Consider the following 18607-nt stretch of genomic DNA (forward strand, 5'->3'; position numbering starts at 1 on the left):
AATTCAGTAATTTCGGCCGTTACCGACCGGTATTGGCCGACCTACATCTGGCCCTAGATGTGCTCCCGGTAACTGCCAGGAAAACCCTAGTCCACGCATTTGTCACCTCTCGCTTGGACTATGGGAATTCACTCTATATAGGCGCCAGTAAAAAGAGCGTGCAAAGATTACAATACATCCAAAACGCTGCCGCCCGCCTAGTCCTGATGCTTCCTAGGAGAGCCTCATCCAAAAATGCCCGAACTACTCCTTACTGGCTCCCAATACCTGGCAGCTAAACAGTGGAACGCACTTCCCATGTACCTTCGGATTGAACAATTGGATAAAATCTTTAGGAAAAGACTGAAGACATGGCTCTTCCAGACATAGAGCCCTTGGGCTTCTGCCTGCCCTTTTCGACACTTCTCTGTAGCTCCCTCTGGCGGCAGCACGGGGACACGCTAGCTAGTGTAACTAAGCGCTTTATAAACTCTTTATTATTATTATTTAAGTATAGGGCGTCCCTGAGCATTGCTGGAGTAGCATCGCGCTTGCGACACGACTCTAGTCATGTGCTGCCTTACACCAGAAGATGCAACACGCATCTGACTATCCTTGCGCCACGGTGTTGCATTGTAAATGCAACGCATCCGTGGTGGCGCAATGGAATTCCTGCGTGTCACATCTTTACTGGCGCATCCCTGCTAATATGCAGGGATGCTCTAGTCCTTGTAAATCTGCCCCTAGTTGTAGAACTGGGTGTGTCCCTCCAGCATGGAAACACAGAAACAAATAAATCAACACTCCCAAGGAAAACCTTGAAGAGTCGCTGTGTGCACCAAAGTGATTCCAGTAGATATTAATAGTCAACTTAAACCATGACAAACACATACTCAATTTGTTAATATTATGGTTTAAGAAGTTAGTTTATTTTGCAACAAAATTTTGAGAATAGCTCATAGGTCCAATAAATATCTCAGAATCAGTTTCAATGATGGCCCAGTGCATATGATTCATTGATTTGACACGCTAAAACTGCCACAATGCAATCAGTCTTGCCTTTGGGACCTTATATGTATTTAACTATTCTTTAACATGGAGGGTAAGTAAGCACCAAACTGCATAACACGCCAGGTATGGGAACACATGGAGAGAAATATTGCCTTTCAGCGGGAAACAGTATAGTCCAAAGCTCTGTTTTGAATATAAAATCAGGGCGTTTGGTGGTCATGTCACTGAAAATACAAGATTTGAAAAAAATATTATTGTCTAAGGGTGCTCGTGGAAGACAATTTCTATGGACTGGAATCTAGAGAATGCTAAAGTGATTCTGGTATTTTACTTTCCTCTGCTGGTCGTTTTCTATCAAGACAGTTAAATAGAGGCAGTTGAACAAGCAGAAAGCAATTCTGGTATTTTACTGACCTTCACTGCTCGTTTTCTATCAAGAGAGTTAAATAGAGGCAGTTGAACAGAAAAAAAGTCCCTAAGCGGAAGCACACAAGACCTAAGGCAGATCTCCAGAGCGCACAAAATACATACAGATATAAGTATATACTGACGTATTTACAAGAGGTCTCGAATGCTCAACCTAAACAATTAATATATCAGACTGTCTCAGGAGTTGACAAAAAATATTAATATACCCTCTAATGAAGGGGTATGTCCCAAACTGCATCAGGGCCACTTAAAGGGCAAACATAATTGAATCATCAAACCTGATATTTTATTGGACCTGATAAATTATTCTCTGTGCTTGTTTCAATAAATAAACTGCATTACTATTCTAAAATGTTAACAAATTGAGAAAGCATTGACTGTGGTTTAAGTTGAAGATCAACGCCTACTCTCATAGCTTTGGTACACTGCAACCCTTAAAAGTTTCTTTTACGACTAAGGGGCATATTCACAATGAGCTATTGCCGAATTAACGGCACATTAGCTCAGCCAAAGTCGTGATAAATGTACCTCCCCATTCACAAGCAGGTGCAAACAGCCCACAGCACCATATAGCCTGCGTTAGCATCCGCAACAAACATTGCCACGGATGACTACAGCAACTATCGCTAATGAGATGCAGCGTAGGCGTTCCCGTGCCAAAAGCCGGAACAACACTACTCCGCAACATTCTCAACGACCAGCCAGATCCGCGATAAGAAAGCAAAACCCGCAGTAAGGTGCGTTAGCAGCAGGAAATTAACACCTGCTCTGACCTGGTGTAAAGTCGGACCACAGCCTGCACCACAAAAGGAAGCACAGCCCAGAGCCACACCTGAAGAAAAACAGATGCCATGGAATAACTGAACATGCAGCACGGACACCCAAGAAAGCCACAACACCCACAAAACCCCACACCCAGGACCACCCCTCCCTGGCACCCCCGACCAAAGACATGCCACATCTAAACATGTACAAAATAATTTGCCTGATGTCGCACTATCACAAATGGTGACATGCATGTGTCGTCACAGAAATGAGCATCACACATTCACTTTCGAAGCAACCAATGAAACTTTATTGAAATGACCACTGAAATGAAATGAAGGCACATGGCGCCTCCACTCGGGACAATCCATAGTGCACAGCCTGCAAGACAAAAACATCATGAGAAGGTGTGTCCTGCGCACATCAAAGGACAGAGAGAGAGCGAAGGAGAGAGAAGAAGAAGATAGGGGGCGAGAGAGAGAGAGAGAGAAGAAGAGAGAGAGAGAGAGAGAGAGAGAGAGAAGAAGGAGAGAGGGGAGAGAAAGAGTGCCGCTCCTGTGCACCCAGACCACACTGCTCACCTGCTGCCACCGGTGTGTCTCCAACCACTTGCCGGTATGTATAGCAGTACTCCAGGTCACACATCAGAGTCAGAGCCGTCATCTGAAACGGAGTCCAGATACATGACTGGGACAGTGCACACACTTGCACAATACAACATTGCCCGCCCATGCACACCCTGGCAGAGGCACCCCAGCCCCTCCTGCTGCCCGTCGGAGCATGCCAGCCCATGCACACCCGGGCCTCACTGCTCACCTTCGGCCACTGGTGTGTAAGCAGGAGGTCCCACAACGTGCTGCTGCAAGCCACAAGCCTGGGACCCGTGGACATGGCACCCTCCACACCATGCAGCCATGCTGCGCAGGCCACCAGGTCTCACGTCTGGTGCTGGGTCTTGATTACTCCATGGCTTAGGACATACCAGTACACCTGGCACCATCACAGGCTGCACACTCACTCAGACCAAGGGGTGCCACTAACTCTGTGATCCCGGAAGCGAGGCCATGTGGCGGTAGGCCCGCACTGCCCGCTGGCTCTGGCCTACACTGCGGTCCAGCAGGGCACACACAACCTGAGCTGTCTCGACCACTGGGACGGGACATCATCGCAGGCTGAACCCACGCTCAGCAGCTTAAGGTGCCAATGACTCATTGCACCCAAAGTTACCTTCCCGTGGTGGGGTGTCTGGGCCGGCTGCAAAGTTCCATGTGCCACTAACCCTGTTTAACCCGTCACCGTCCTGTGGCGGGGTTTCCTGTGCCGGCCGCAATGCTCCATGTGCCACTAACCCTGTTCAACCCCAGTCAGCGCCATGCAGTGGTAGGCCCATGTCGGCCGCAATGCTCCATGTGCCACTAACCCTGTTCAACCCCAGTCAGGGTGCCTGTGCCGGACGCAATGCTCCGTGTGCCACTAACCCTGTTCAACCCCAGTCAGCGCCACGTGGGGGGAGGCCCCTGCCGGCCGCAATACTCCGCGTGCGCAGCAAATCATGGGCCCTTTATGAGTGAGCACCATGGAGCGTCCGTCATCCAGTCACCACCGGCAGAGGGGAATGTGATGTTGTCGGCCCCTTACATTTGCGGGGTCACATGGCCTGTGATTCCAGTGCCGGATGGGTGTGGTGTGCGTGCAAACCTGCCCTCAGTGAGTTGCTGTGGCATGCTGTCAACTAGACCAGTGACCTGCACACGACCAGCGAGTACGCCTGGGATGGGTAGCAATGAGGCTCCCCCCTTGGAGCGTTAGTGGAGTGTTCTGGCCTGCCGTACACTGGAACAGCGCAGGGATTGCAACAATGACTCTTGGGCTCTGGGAGTGGTTCAGTCCATGTCCGGACAAGGAAGTGGCTGATGCGTGTGTCCCTGTTTTGGTGATCCCGGGACCCGTTACACAAATTGCCATGTAGCACCCTCTGACTGGCTTCCACAGGATGAGAGCATCATTGACGCAAGGGAAATAACTGTCCCTACATTCATCCACACATACATACATGAATGATGAGATACATGACACAGCAGTACCTCACTGGAAGTTTATTGTACATCCTGTGCAGTTCTGCAGCTGGAGTGGTCCAGGGCAATACCGAGCACACTACACAATATGGGCCAGTGGAGGGCCAGCCAGAGTCCATCCGGGGATGACAAGTACTGCGGAAGAGGGAGGTTACAGTCCGCAGTCTGGTTGCCATGTCATTGGTCATCACACAGGATGTGGCCGTTATTGTCTCTGTCCAAGGTGAGTGCATCTGATTGAATCGGGGGTCAGTGGAAGGTCATGAGTCCATGTGCGGGACCAAGCTGAAACAGGTCAGGTGGTGGAAATGAATGCTACTGAGTCCTTCTGATCACAGGCACATCCACGTCTTCGTCCCCGGATGAGTGCTCTGCCCCACCTGTGGGTGTTGCTGTACCGGCTGCAGCACTGTGTGCCATTGACACATCAGGGGCCGTAGGAGATTTGTAAGCATTACTGTGTCCCCCTGACACATCAGGTGCCGGAATGGATAGGCCTGCCACACTGGGAGGCACTGACACACCAGGGGTGGAGATATGGAAGGTGTGGGGGGAGCAGCATTCATCATCACCACGCCTTGTGGCAGCAAAGCCATGATGAGGGTCTGCAGGGCAGGGTAGATCCCAGCTACATTCCGCTGATGTGCAGCGGTGGCTGCCATCCTTTCCGCCTCCATCCGCACCATGTCCTCCATGAGCCTCCGCATGTGTGTCAGCTCACTGGTGGTATCGCTGGAGCCACTCTGAACAGACAGGTGTTCTTCTCTCCACGTCATGACTCCAGTAATGTCAGTCAGGGCTCGTTGGAGACCATGGAGTGGGCCTACACACCCAAGGGTGGCGTCAAGTTTGGTTGCCATCATTACCATGAAGCGAATCCATACCACAGGCAAGCTAAGCAATGGAGGAAACATCATGGCACCCTGTCTATGCGGTGAATGCTAACATGAGCCATTGAGCCCTATCTGTTTTTTGAAGCTTCTTGTTTATTGTAGTTTTTCTTTTTTAAAGGATAACAGTTGAAACAAGGGTGCATCTAAGGTTTCTCTCCAAACAAGGCAGTGTGTTTTTGGGCTGAATTAGGGTCTGTGACAATCCTAAAGCTATTCTCTGGGTGAGAGGAGTCATCGTTCAGAAGAAGACAGTATAGTCACGTAAATTGTCGAGATGACGTCACACGAAATGTCTCCAGCCGAGGAGGGAAGTGCTATGAGCGGTGAAATCGTCCACTTCTGCTGTTCTAGCGCTAAATTTAAAGAAGGAAAGAGTGTTCAAAAATCTCACCAGAACCCCATGTTGCACCAGTCCTACGGAGTATACTGGGGTAATGCTCCTAGAGACTACAGTTTAGGCACTATAACTGCACCTACATACAAAGGCATAGCCCCTGGCAAGAGTTTGCAGCAAGGGGAGCTGCACAAACCAATATCTCTTACTTACCTTGTCCACTCCGAAGGAATCTCGAGGGACAGGTGAGACATTGGAATAGAACTCCTAAGTACTAACGTGGTGGAAACAGTGCAGCCACATTGGCTAGAAATGTCTCTGTGATAAGCAAGCTTACATTAAAGATTTTCAGCAGGGGGAGCTACGGCAATATTTCGGTATGTACAGGGATGTTTTAAAAATTGTTACGTAGTCGCCTGGAGTTCACATTGGTCTGCCATCCTTAAACCTTAATGCATACATCTGCCTGATTTTGAAACCATTGTGTGTTTAGTCTGCATCAGTGTAAATGGGAATGCTTGCCGTAGCATGGATATGACAATCTCTTGTTGAGGTGCTGCCAAGGTCAGGACAACAGCACGTGATGGAAAACAGAACAGGGCACACACATCAATCTCTAGAATGCAAAACACTGCAGTGGGACCTCAAAAGCACTCTAAATTATCAGTCCCCAATAATTCACACAGACTTCTTCACAAACAAGCAACTCACTGCAGACATGCACTTCAGGTTTAAGGTGCACTGACAAGAGTGGATGTAAGACTTCCTAACAGAACAAACAAATGCCTTATTATTAAAGCTGCTTGTGATTCCAGGGCAAGAATAGAAGGCGAAGAGAATGCAATGGACCACATGACACAGGGACGTTTTGAGAACGAGTTTAGGTACCACTTACTAGTGTATGTGAATATGCTTCATAGCGCTTTAACTTAGCCTTGCGTCCAATATTTTCCACCTTTATTCAAGGAGTTCCATTCCACAATCTTGAGACCTTCCTTCTTTGTTTTCACTGTGTTGTAGTCCGCATTGATTGTAATTCCAACTATCGGAAAACTTGTTATCTTGTTCCCTTGTATACATGCTTGCACACACACTTTAAGGATGTTATTGTTGCCTTTTTAATGTATTTGTCTACTAAAATGCCATCTCGTGGCAACTTTACAGCACATCCGTGTACAGTTGCCAATCAGTGAAGAGTATTGGTACTTTGGACATTAAGGTACCTATGGGACACACAAACAATCTTTTTATTTCAAAATGCAATGGGGGGGAGTCTCACCAGGTTTGGTGCTCTGTTCTGGGCGTGTATCTAATAATAAATGCACTTAGGAGCCTCATCAGCATTTTAAATAATAAATTAGGCTATTTTCCATAGCCAAGTTTTCAATATGGAGAATTTTGCCATTGCAGTTTTTGCAGTAAATTTGGACAACATGTATTGAGTGTAATTACCTGCAGATGCTTTATACACCCATAAAAAACACACTAATTGCACATTTTCATATTTTTACAAACACACATCTGAAGCTTAGATCCTACCTATTTGTTTTTTTATCATCAAAAAGGCAAAGCTTTCCACACAGTTCCATGGCAAACATTATAACACCACACATGTCCTATCCACACCACATAATTCAATACAAACCCACTTAATTCAACTCAACAACACAATTACACAACACACCAAATCCACATTATACCACATAATTAAACTCCACTACATGCCATTTAACAACACAAAATACCATCCCACATAATTACAATACATAACACACAATCCAACTCCACATAATTCCGGTACATTTAATACCATATCATTACTAACCACATCACTCCACATTATTCCACTACACAAATCCACTCCACAACACGCAGTTTCACTTCACACAATTCCACAAATAATTAATCAAATTCAACCCACATAATTCCACTACAAAGCACATACAGGAACTCCATAACACATAGGTAAAGTACATTACCATTTACAATGCCAAACTCTGTAACTCAAACAAATGTGAGACTGATAGCATTTCCAATACTTCTTTTTTGTTTTGTGCAGCTTGCTTTGGTTATTGAAGAGATGTGTGAAAAGCTGCCTGCCAATTTTTCGAATGAAAAGGTTGCCCACTGCTGCAGTGACTCCTATGGCCATCAGAGGTCATGCTTTACTTCGCTGGGACCAGATGAGACCTACGTGCCTCCAAAACTTTCAGTCGACTCCTTCCACTTCACTGATGTCTTGTGTGACTCTTTATCATCAGAGGCTCTGATCTATAAACAGCAAGCGTAAGTGATATCTTCCATCTTGGGTGACCTGGGTGCCTTCCTCAAGGAGGTGAGCCAATGTGGGAAACTGCAATGCACCAATTTGACAACCTTTCCCCAGTGAAACTGAATATTTAAACAAGCATTTGCAATGCAATAGGTCTCGCGTTAGGAAAGTTTGAGCTATTGGTCTTGTAAATGACACATTTTGTATTTATGTGTTGATTTTGAAAATAGCGAAATTAATAGCTTTGTCATTTACAATGCCAATACTTTTAACGTTTGCAAATGTGACACCTATAGAATTTGTAATGCAACATGTTTTGTATTTACGTGACTTAGATGTATTGATATTACAAATAACAATGGCTTTTAATTTTTTTAAATCATTAATACTTAAATAAAAGTTATTGTAATTTATAATGGCAATAGCTTAAACTTTTGTGAAGATTATGTTCAGTGTATTTTATTGTGATGAAAATCCAAGAACAGAGTGAAATATTAACATCTTTTTGTGACATTTGTAATACAGCTTGAAACATTGAGAGAACATATTTGAACCAGTTGTTGTTGAATGGTTGCACAGATTGATACTGTGGTGGCGCTGAGTGATGTTGTGGTGGTGACGAGTGATGCTGTGGCGTTCAGTAATGCTGTGGTAGCGCATAGTGATGTTGTGGTGCCCCAGAGTAATGCTGTGGTGCACCTGAGTGATGCTGTGGTGGTGCGATAGATAGATAGATAGATAGATAGAGTGAGGGCGATAGATAGCTAGAGAGAGGGCGAAAGATAGATAGAGTGAGGGCGATAGATTGATAGATAGAGTGAGGGCAATAGATAGATAGAGTGAGGGTGAGAGATAGATAAAGTGAGGGCGATAGATAGAGTGAGGGCGATAGATAGAGTGAGGGTGACAGATAGATAGATAGAGTGAGGGCGATAGATAGCTAGATAGAGTGAGGGCGATATATAGATGTGTGTGGTTGTGTGCGTGTGTGGTTGTGTGTGTGTGTGGTTGTGTGTGTGGTTGTGTGTGTGTGTGGTTGTGTGTGTGTTGTTGTACGTGTGTGAGGTTGGGTGTGGTTGGGTGTGTGGTTGGGTGTGTGGTTGGGTGTGGTTGTGTGAGTGTATATGCTTGTGTGTGGTGGTATGTGTGGCTGTGTGTGTGGTTGTGGTTGTGTGTGTGGCTATGTGTGTGTTTGTGGTTGTGTGGTTGTGTGTGGTTGTGGTTGTTTGTGGTTATATGTATGGTTGTGTGTGTGGTTGTGTGTGGTTGTGTTTGGCTGTGTTTTGTTGTTTGTGTGTTGTGTTTGTATGTGGTTGTGTGTGGTTGTGTGTGTGGTTATGTGTGTGGTTGTGTGTGTGGTTGGGTGTGTGGTTGTGTGTGTGGTTGTGGTGATGTGTGTGTTTGTGTGTGGGGTTGCGTGCGTGTTTGTGTGTGGGGTTGTGTGTGGTTGTGTGTGTGGTCGTGTGTGGTTGGTTGTGTGTGTGTGGTTGTGTGTGTGGTTGTGTGTGTGTGGTTGTGGGTGTGGTTGTGTGTGTGGGTATACGTGGTTGTATGTATGTGTGTGTGTGCAATTAGAGAAGCATGTATGTGGAAGAGAGCAGCAGATCAGCACAGGAGAAGAGAACAGGGAGTTAGAGAAGGAGGTGGTGGAAGGGAACAGCAGATCAGCACGGGAGAAGAGAACAGGGAGTTGGAGAAGGGGGAGGGGTGGAAGAGAGCAGCAGACCAGCATGGGAGAACAGAACAGGGAGTTAAAGAAGGAGGCGGGTGGAAGAGAGCAGCAGATCAGCACAGGAGTAGAGAAGAGAACAGGGAGTTAACCACATCAATGCTACAGCAATTCATCCTTGGTGCTGATCTTCTTTGAATCCCATTGTTCATGACGAGCTCAGCTCGTCATGAGCACTGTAGCAGTGTACTGCATGACGAGCTGAGCTAGTCATGAGCATGGAAGGGGTTAAAGAAGGAGGTGGGATGGAAGAGAGCAGCAGATCAGCACAGGAGAAGAGAACAGGGAGTTAAAGAAGAAAGCGGGTGGAAGAGAACAGCAGATCAACACAGGAGAAGAGAACAGGGAGTTAAAAAAGGAGGTGGGTGGAAGAGAGCAGAAGATCAGCACAGGAGAAGAGAGCAGGGAGTTAAAGAAGGAGGCGGTGGAAGAGAACAGCAGATCGGCACAGGAGAAGAGAAGAGAACAGGGCAGTGGAAGAGAGCAGCAGATCAGTACGGGAGAAGAGAAGAGAACAGGGAATTAAAGAAGGAGGCGGATGGAAGACAGCAGCAGATCAGCACAGGAGAAGAGAACAGAGAGTTAAAGAAGGAGGCGGGTGGAAGAGAATAGCAGATCGGCACAGGAGAAGAGAACAGGGAGTTAGAGAGAGAGGCGGGTGAAGAGAGAACAGCAGATTAGCACAGGAGAAGAGAACAGGGAGTTAAAGAAGGAGGCGGGTGGAAGAGAGCAGCAGATCAGCACAAGAGAAGAGAACAGGGAGTTAAAGAAGGAAGCGGGTGGAAGAGAGCAGCAGATCAACACAGGAGAAGAGAACAGGGAGTTAAAGAAGGAGGCGGGTGGAACAGAACAGTAGATCGGTACAGGAGAAGAGAACAGGGAGTTAGAGAAAGAGGCGGGTGGAAGAGAACAGCAGATTAGCACAGGAGAAGAGAACAGGGAGTTAAAGAAGGAGGCGGGTGAAAGAGAGCAGCAGATCAGCACAGCAAAGTAGAACAGGGAGTTAAAGAAGGAGGTGGGGTGGAAAAGAGCAGCAGATCAGCACAGGAGAAGAGAAGAAAACAGGGAGTTAGAGAAGGATGCAGGGTGGAAGAGAGCAGCAGATCAGCACGAGAGAAGAGAAGAGTACAGGGAGTTAGAGAAGGAGGTGGGTGGAAGAGAGGAACAGATCAGCACAGCAGAAGAGAACAGGGAGTTAAAGAACAAGGTGGGGTGGAAGAGAGCAGCAGACCAGCACAGGAGAAGAGAATAGAACAGGGAGTTAGAGAAGGAGGTGAGGGGAAGAGAGCAGCAGATCAGCAGAAGTTAACCGGGAGTTAAAGAAGGAGGTGGGGTGGAAGAGAGCAACAGATCAGCACAGGAGAAGAGAAGAGAACAGGGAGTTAAAGAAGGAGGCGGGTGGAAGAAAGCAGTAGATCAGCGCAAGAGAAGAGAAGAGAACAGGGAGTTAGGAAAGAGGTGAGGTGGAAGAGAACAGCAGATTAGCACAGCAGAAGAGAACAGGGAGTTAAAGAAGGAGGTGGGGTGGAAGAGAGCAGCAGAACAGCATGGGAGAAGAGAACAGGGATGTATAGAAGGAGGTGGGGTGGAAGAGAACAGCAGATCAGCACGAGAGAAGAGCACAGGGAGTTAAAGAAGGAGGTGGTTGGATGAGAGCAGCAGATCAGCACAGGAGAAGAGAACAGGGAGTTAAAAAAGGAGGCGGGTGGAAGAGAACAGCAGATCGGCACAGGAGAAGAGAACCAGGAGTTACAGAAGGAGGCGGTGGAAAAGAACAGCAAATCAGTACAGGAGAAGAGAACAGGGAGTTAGAGAAGGAGGCGGGATGAAAGCAAACAGCAGATCAGCACCAGAGAAGAGAAAAGGGAGTTAGAGAAGGAGGCGGATGGAAGAGATCAAACGATCATCACTGGAGAAGCCAAAAAGGAGTTAGAGAATAAGGCGGGTGGAAGAGAAGAGCAGATCAGCACAGGAGAAGAGAACAGGAAGTTAGAGAAGTGGGCGGGTGGAAGAGAGCAGCAGATCAGCACGGGAGAAGAGAACAGGGAGTTAAAGAAGGAGGCGGGTGGATGAGGGAAGCAGATCAGCACAGGAGAAGAGAACAGGGAGTTAAAGAAGAAGGCGGGTGGAAGAGAACAGCAGATCAGCACAGGAGAAAATAACAGACTTAAAGAAGGAGGAGGGGTGGAAGAGAGCAGCAGATCAGCACAGGTGAAGAGAACATGGAGTTAAAGAAGGAGGTGGGGTGGAAGAGAGCAGCAGATCAGCACAGGAGAAGAGAACAGGAGTTAAGGAAGGAAGCGGGTGGAAGAGAACAGCATATTAGCACAGGAGAAGAGAACAGGGAGTTAGAGAAGGAGGCGGTGTGAAAGAGAACAGCAGATCAGCACAGGAGAGGTGAAAGGGGAGTTAGAGAAAGAGGCGGGTGCAAGAGAACAGCAGATCAGCACAGGAGAAGAGAACAGGGAGTTAGAGAAGGGGCGGATGGAAGATAGGAGAAAGATCATCACAAGAGACGAGAACAGAGAGTTAGAGAATGAGACGGGAGGAAGAGAACAGCAGATCAGCATGGGAAAAGAGAACAGTGAGTTAGAGAAGGAGGTGGTGGAAGGGAACAGCAGATCAGCACAGGAGAAAAAAACAAAGTTAAAGAAGGAGGCGGGGTGGAAGAGAGCAGCAGATCAGCACAGGTGAAGAGAACATGGAGTTAAAGAAGGAGGTGGGGTGGAAGAGAGCAGCAGATCATCACGGGAGAAGAGAACAGGGAGTTAAGGAAGGAAGCGGTTGGAAGAGAAAAACATATTAGCACAGGAGAAGAGAACAGGGAGTTGGAGAAGGAGGCGGGTGAAAGAGAACAGCAGATCAGCACAGGAGAGGAGAGGCAAACAGGTAGTTAAAGAAGGAGTTGGGGTGGACGAGAGCAGCAGATCAGCACAGGAGAAGATAACAGGAGTTAAAGAAGGAGGCGGGTGGAAGAGAACAGCAGTCAGCACAGGAGAAGAGACCAGGGAGTTAAAGAAGGAGGTGGGGTGGATGAGAGCAGCAGATCAGCACAGGAGAAGAGAATAGAACAGTGAGTTAAAGAAGGAGACGGCGTAAAAGAGAGCAGAAGATCAGCACAGGAGAAGAGAAGAGAACAGGGAGCTAGAGAAGAAGGTGGGTGGAAGAGAGCAGCAGATCAGCTCGGGAGAAGAGAAGAGAACAGGGAGTTGGAGAAGGAGGTGGGTGGAAGAGAGCAGCATAACAGCACAGCAGAAGAGAAAATGGAGTTAAAGAAGGAGGAGGGTGGAAGAGAGCAGCAGATCAGCACAGGAGAAGAGAACAGGGAGTTAAAGAAGGAGGTGGGGTGGAAGTGAGCAGCAGATCAGCACAGGAGAAGAGAACAAGGAGTTAAAAAGGAGGCGGGTTGAAGATAACAGGAGATTGGCACAGGAGAATAGAACAGGGAGTTAGAGAAAGAGGCGGGGGGAAGAGAACAGCAGATTAGCGAAGGAGAACAAAACAGGGAGTTAAAGAAGGAGGCGGGTGGAAGAGAGCAGCAGATCAGAACAGCAAAAGAGAAGAGAACAGGGAGTTAGAGAAGGAGGCAGAGTGGAAGAGAGCAGCAGATCAGCACGGGAGAAGAGAAGAGAACAGGGAGTTGGAGAAGGAGGTGGGGTGGAAGAGAGGAGCAGATCAGCACGGGAGAAGAGAAGAGAACAGGGAGTTAGAGAAGGAGGTGGGGTGGAAGAGAGCAGGTGATTAGCACAGGAGAAGAGAACAGGGAGTTGCAATGAAATTATTGGTGAGACAATGGAAAAACTAACTTCAAACGTTAAAAAAATTAAATTATAATTGTAAAAAAACATTTTTTAATCTGAAATATTGGTACAGAAGCATATTAGGCAAAACTGTGCTGATCCAAAATTATGGAATCTAAAATAGTGGTACAGGACATACAAATTTAAGTGCACATATGCTTCAATCAATGTGCACTTCAGTAACAGGGTTGGTGGGTTCATAGATAACCAATATTTTCCTTATTCTTTATGCTTTTTTTTTAAACTTTGATTTTTTTTGTCATCCTTGTGATGAAACTATGTCTTCAGGATGCAGTCATTCAAAGCCAATAGTACCTTTTCTTTGTAGCAATAAGCATAATATGTTCCTATGACGTACATTAAGAACTAAAAAGGGTTTCTAATCCTCCTCTAGGTATGCCTCTCAGCTAATTATCACACGTACTAGTCTATTTAAATTGTATACAATGGCTAATTTATTTTTTAATTCATTTTTTTATTGCAAGCACATGGCTGCCATCTTTAGGCACTAAGGTAGGCTTTGACTAAGTCTTACTTGTGTGCTGGAGCAAGTGCAGGAGCTGTTTTGGGGGTCAGAGCCTGGGGAGTGGCCCAGAGGGTGCAGAAGACATTCTGAATAGATTCAGCATCCCCAGCTGAAGTCATCAAACTGCACAGGTTTAGCCGATGGACGCTGAAACTAGGATAACCTTTAAAATGCCAGGGTTTTTTCCATTAAAGGGTCCGACACTGCAACTCTCCCAGGACAGTTTCCTCGATGAAGAAAACTTCTGGGTACTTTATTGTCTTGGTGGGAAAAACTTTTTCTTCATTTGCGAGGGACCGAGTCGGAGTTCTAATGTCACCACTTGGCGATGCTGGGCTGGTGCTGGGCAAACGTTTTCAGGACCATTCTAGGTTGTTCCTAAAAGGATGTTCTTCCTACGCCTGGGAAGATATATTCTTAAGAAATGTTATTATTCTATATTAATAGCAATTTACTGTAACTTTGGTAAAACCTGAAGCTCTTGACCTTCCCAGATTTGATTATTTACACGAACCAGCAGCTGAGGAAAAACCCTACCACCTGCCAAGCTGCGAGGTTACAGCAAGGTCGTCTGGACACAAACTCAATAATAGCAGTGATGGGGTTGTAATTGCCTCATTTGAAGTATTACAAACGACACTTAACTTGAACTACAATAAGAGTTTATCATGCTGCAGAAACAGATGGTAACAATAAAAGAGAACAAAGAAAAGAAATCGAGGGATGAAGTACACTAAGCATTAGTACCTACAGCAGGGGCGCTTTGTGAGACAGTGACTTTAATCAGCGTGCACAAAACTCTTATGAGCATTTAAGTACCAGGATACCACTATATGGAAAGGCCATCTAATAATCAGATCTAACCCTCCCTTAGCACTTCTTAAAACAAATATCAACATCGCCGTTCCGATGAGAAGCATAGAGTCACCGACAAAGAGAGAGTGTGAGCATGCTGAACCCATTCTATAACCTGGTATAAAAGTGGTGTCCATGTCAGCTGAGAAGATGTGTTGACATAAACAACCAGGAAGCCAATGTTGCACACATAATAACAAGGGATTCCGTAAAAATAAAAAATAAATTAGGCGCATGGGAGAGCAAGGCTGACCCGGAGGGAGGGGGAAAAGGGAGGGGTTAGGGCAGACGTGAAAGCGAAAGTGATCGCGTGGAGGGGGGAAGCATGCGAGTGGTATATGTATGTGCCTAAGCGAGGCACTTGGGAGAGCGAGGCTGACCAGGAGAGAGGGGGAAAAGGGAGGGGTTACGGCAGACGTGAAAGTGAAAATGATCGCGGGGGGAGCACGAGAGTGGTGTATGTATGTGCCTAAGCAAGGCGCTTGGGAGAGTGAGGCTGACCAGGAGGGAGGGGAAAAGGTAGGGGTTACGGCAAGCAGAGGAGCCTGATTACGACCACAGCTTGAAGTCTTTCAAATCTGAGGCCTGATGCAGGGGGCGAAGGAGCGGCGGCCTTTGAAGTCTGATGCGAGGCACAGACAAATGGGGCAGTGGGGCAGAGCCTGTCAGGGAAAGCACTCGGACGTGAACTCGAGCGACCATATGGAGAGGAGGGGGTGTGCTGCCTGGTGAGCTTAATAAGTGTGGCAACAGAGGGAGAGCGCGGCGCGCGTGCACAAAGTGTCTGGGAGCAAATGGAAGCTCTTAAAAAAATGCGCGTGGTTGTGGCAGCTGTTGACAATGCACGTGATTGTGTCCACATGAACTGTACACGATCCGCAGTTTGGTAGAGATTTTGAACTGCCTACTATATACTTGCCTATCTATCCCTGCGGGATAGAATAGTTAAGACCTAAAAAGCTTGCTGCTAAAAAGAACATTTACAGAATAGTACACTTTTGATGGTTGCAAGATTTCATTGTGAACCGGCCAAATATAATTTTTGAAATTACCATCTTTTGCGTATCATTACCCCAGATTCTTGCTTTCTTTTGCTAATCCCGTTTTTACTGGCCTTAGGACTCATACTTTACCCTGCTAACCAGTGGTACTAAGCCACGGCCTGTGCAGGTAAGAGCGGTGGGACCGGGTGGGACAATTTCTAAAGACGAGGACGAGGGAAAATAAATAATTTAATGAATTTTCCCTCGCGATTGTTCGTCGAAATTCCCCCCCCCCCCCCCCCCCCACCACTCTTACCTGCATGGGCCACTGCTTGGTAAAGTGCTTATGCTCTCCTCTCTAAACCTAGTGGAATTGGCATAACTCTAACTGGTACCTTTAATTTACTTGCAAGTAGCTATTAAATGGTACCACAAATACCCTGGCCTGTAAATTAAGTGCTGCTAGAGGGCTGCAGCACCCATTGTGTCACCCAGTAAAGTAACACATAAAATATCTCTACAGGCATGCCCCTGCAGCCTGGTTGCACAGTTCTAAACTGCCATTTTAACCTGGCTCAACAGACCTTTTGCCGCACCTAAACCTTCATTTTTAATACTTACAAGTCACCAAAGGTACTCTCTGAATAGCCATATGGCAGAATGCATTGTATTTAAAAAGTTGGACATTTATATTTCCGGATTTACATATCCTGGCAGTGAAAAAGCTCCCACGTCGTTTTTCGGTGTAGCAAGGGTGGCTCTCCCACAGGTTAACACATGTTTTCACTACTACATTTAATAAGTGCTAAATAATTTGGGGGACAGCTTCAAATATTGCTCCTGGACTCACTTCAATAGCAATTTAAAATCCAAGTTAATGGTCAAGTCGGATTTTATATTACTATTTCAGAACTTACACTTTTAAAAAGTTTGAATTTTCCTACATAAAACCAAAAAGCTGTCCTGCCAGCATCCAGCTGTCACCTGACACCTTATGGCTCCCCTGTGGTGAACTGTGTATTGCTCCCAGACCGCGGGTAGAGAACAATGGATATAGGGAGGGGGGCTCCTCCCTTGACAGGATGGTCTTGGGCTGTGCCTAGTCCCTTCCTGGGTTTCAAAGGATACTTACTTTGTCATTGACAGATGAAGCCCATTCCTAGGCCTGTCTACTTTTGTCTCACTACTCAGGCTGGCACTAAACCCATTGGGAGGGTAGGAAGTGACCAGAACTGGTTTAGCAGTGGACAAAGGATTGTCCTCCACCCATTGGCTGATGCTGGGCATACAAGTGGACCCAGCAGATCTCTCCTATGAACACTCCCAGCACTGTTAAAATCAGAAAGACGGCACTGCTGTCTGAGACCTGAAGGAAGACTAGACATGCCTACCTTGAACTCAGGACCCCAGAAATTACTCCAAGGGTCAGTTGCAACCTCCTGTTTGAGCTACAGAGACACAACAAGCTTCTAAATGCCTCTCGCCCTGCTACTGTCCAACTGAGAAGTTTGAACTGCCCCTGCCCTTCATCCTGCTCCTGGCCTCTACTGGAACCTAACCCTCAAGTCATGCCCCCCACACAGGTCCTGGAACCTTGGCTGGTATTAGAATGCACTCCTCGTATCCAGCAAACAGCAAGCAGTAGAATTTGGAAAGTTTTTGCTGACTTTCTGCTTTGAAAATTTTGAGACACCAGGATTGCTGTTGAAGCCACAGCTGTCAACATCAAATCATCAGTCAGCCTGAACTTGCTGGTTTGCACCGCTGACTGAGATCTGACTTGCAGTAAAGTTTCCAAGTCCGAAAATAGAACGCTTCACTAAGATGGATACCAAGCATAAACTGATGCATATTGAGGCCTTTTTGGGCAAAGGCTCCAGACATCCTCTTTTCCCACATTTAGGAGAGTACATTTGTAGCCAAGATTTGTGATTTCATCCAAGGGACCAGAAAAGATAGGCAAAATGGGTCAATTTGAATGTTATGAATAATGGTAAAAAAAGGTGGTGCACTAGAAAGTGTGTGTTTTATCTTCTAAAAATAGAATCCACAAAAAGTTTCTTGGGCGAAGACCGAACTCTCCCCAGCTTTAAGGTGAATACAGAGTAGAATATTTTTTTCACCAAGTGGTGTTCATAATTTCTATGACAGAAAAAAGCACCAAAATGTAATGTGGAAAGTTCAAGATTTTTCCTCAAACAATTTCATTCTTTCTGGGAATCATGTTAGTGTGGTATTTGTGCTTAGGGTCAGCCATTCCGCTGGGAAACCTTCAAACCCCAGGCATTTGTGAAAACTAGACAATAGGGAGAGTGCCGGGTCAAGTGATTTTAATGAATAACACTCTTTTGCCTACCCAGAATGCACTGAAAATGTCAAACTATGCGTAAAATCAAATATCTTACTCACATTTCTGTGTGGAAAAAAATCCAGAATCTGAAGGAATTGTCAAAAGCTCTACCATTGAGTAATCCCATTCTTCTGATAAACAATGTGCCCCATTTGCGTGGGTGGGCCTATTCAATGACAAGAAAGGCTCCAAAATGGAAAGTGAAAATATGCAGATTTCTATTTGAATGACACAGACTTTTAGGAGCTGGGTAACTGCTGTATTTGGGCCTAGGCTGGCTGGTACCCAATATAACCTACCAAGTTTTTAAAAAACAGATACATTGGTGGTTTGGCCTGCAGAGATCTCAGTGTTCGTTTTACCCAGAATACTGTGCAAGCATCAAACTTTAGCTAAAATCATGGACTTTCCTCACGTTTCTGTGAGAGAACATTCCAGAATCTTACCACTCAGCATTCCCATACTTTTCCTGACAAAAATAGTACACTTGTGTAGAAAGATCAAGATAGTTCCCTTTGAATTCCAACATTCGGGAGATGTAAGTAGCTAGAATATTTTGATTTTCGATTAACCTTGTTTCTTCGGATTGGGATAGATGTTAATTGG

General features: G+C 46.2%; 1 protein-coding gene across 1 annotated transcript in view; it reads left to right on the top strand.

Annotated features, from left to right (window-relative positions):
* The window catches only part of LOC144818524 (serum albumin-like), a 236275-nt gene that overhangs the window by 185817 nt on the left and 31851 nt on the right, over positions 1-18607 (top strand). Inside the window, exon 12 of the mRNA XM_078676034.1 lies at positions 7546-7772. Within this exon, the coding sequence (XP_078532160.1) occupies positions 7546-7772 (227 nt within the window). The remainder of the gene's footprint in view (positions 1-7545; positions 7773-18607) is intronic.

This window comes from Lissotriton helveticus, chromosome 2_1 (assembly GCF_964261635.1).
Source record: "Lissotriton helveticus chromosome 2_1, aLisHel1.1, whole genome shotgun sequence".
In the NCBI taxonomy this organism is placed as follows: Eukaryota; Metazoa; Chordata; class Amphibia; order Caudata; family Salamandridae; genus Lissotriton; species Lissotriton helveticus.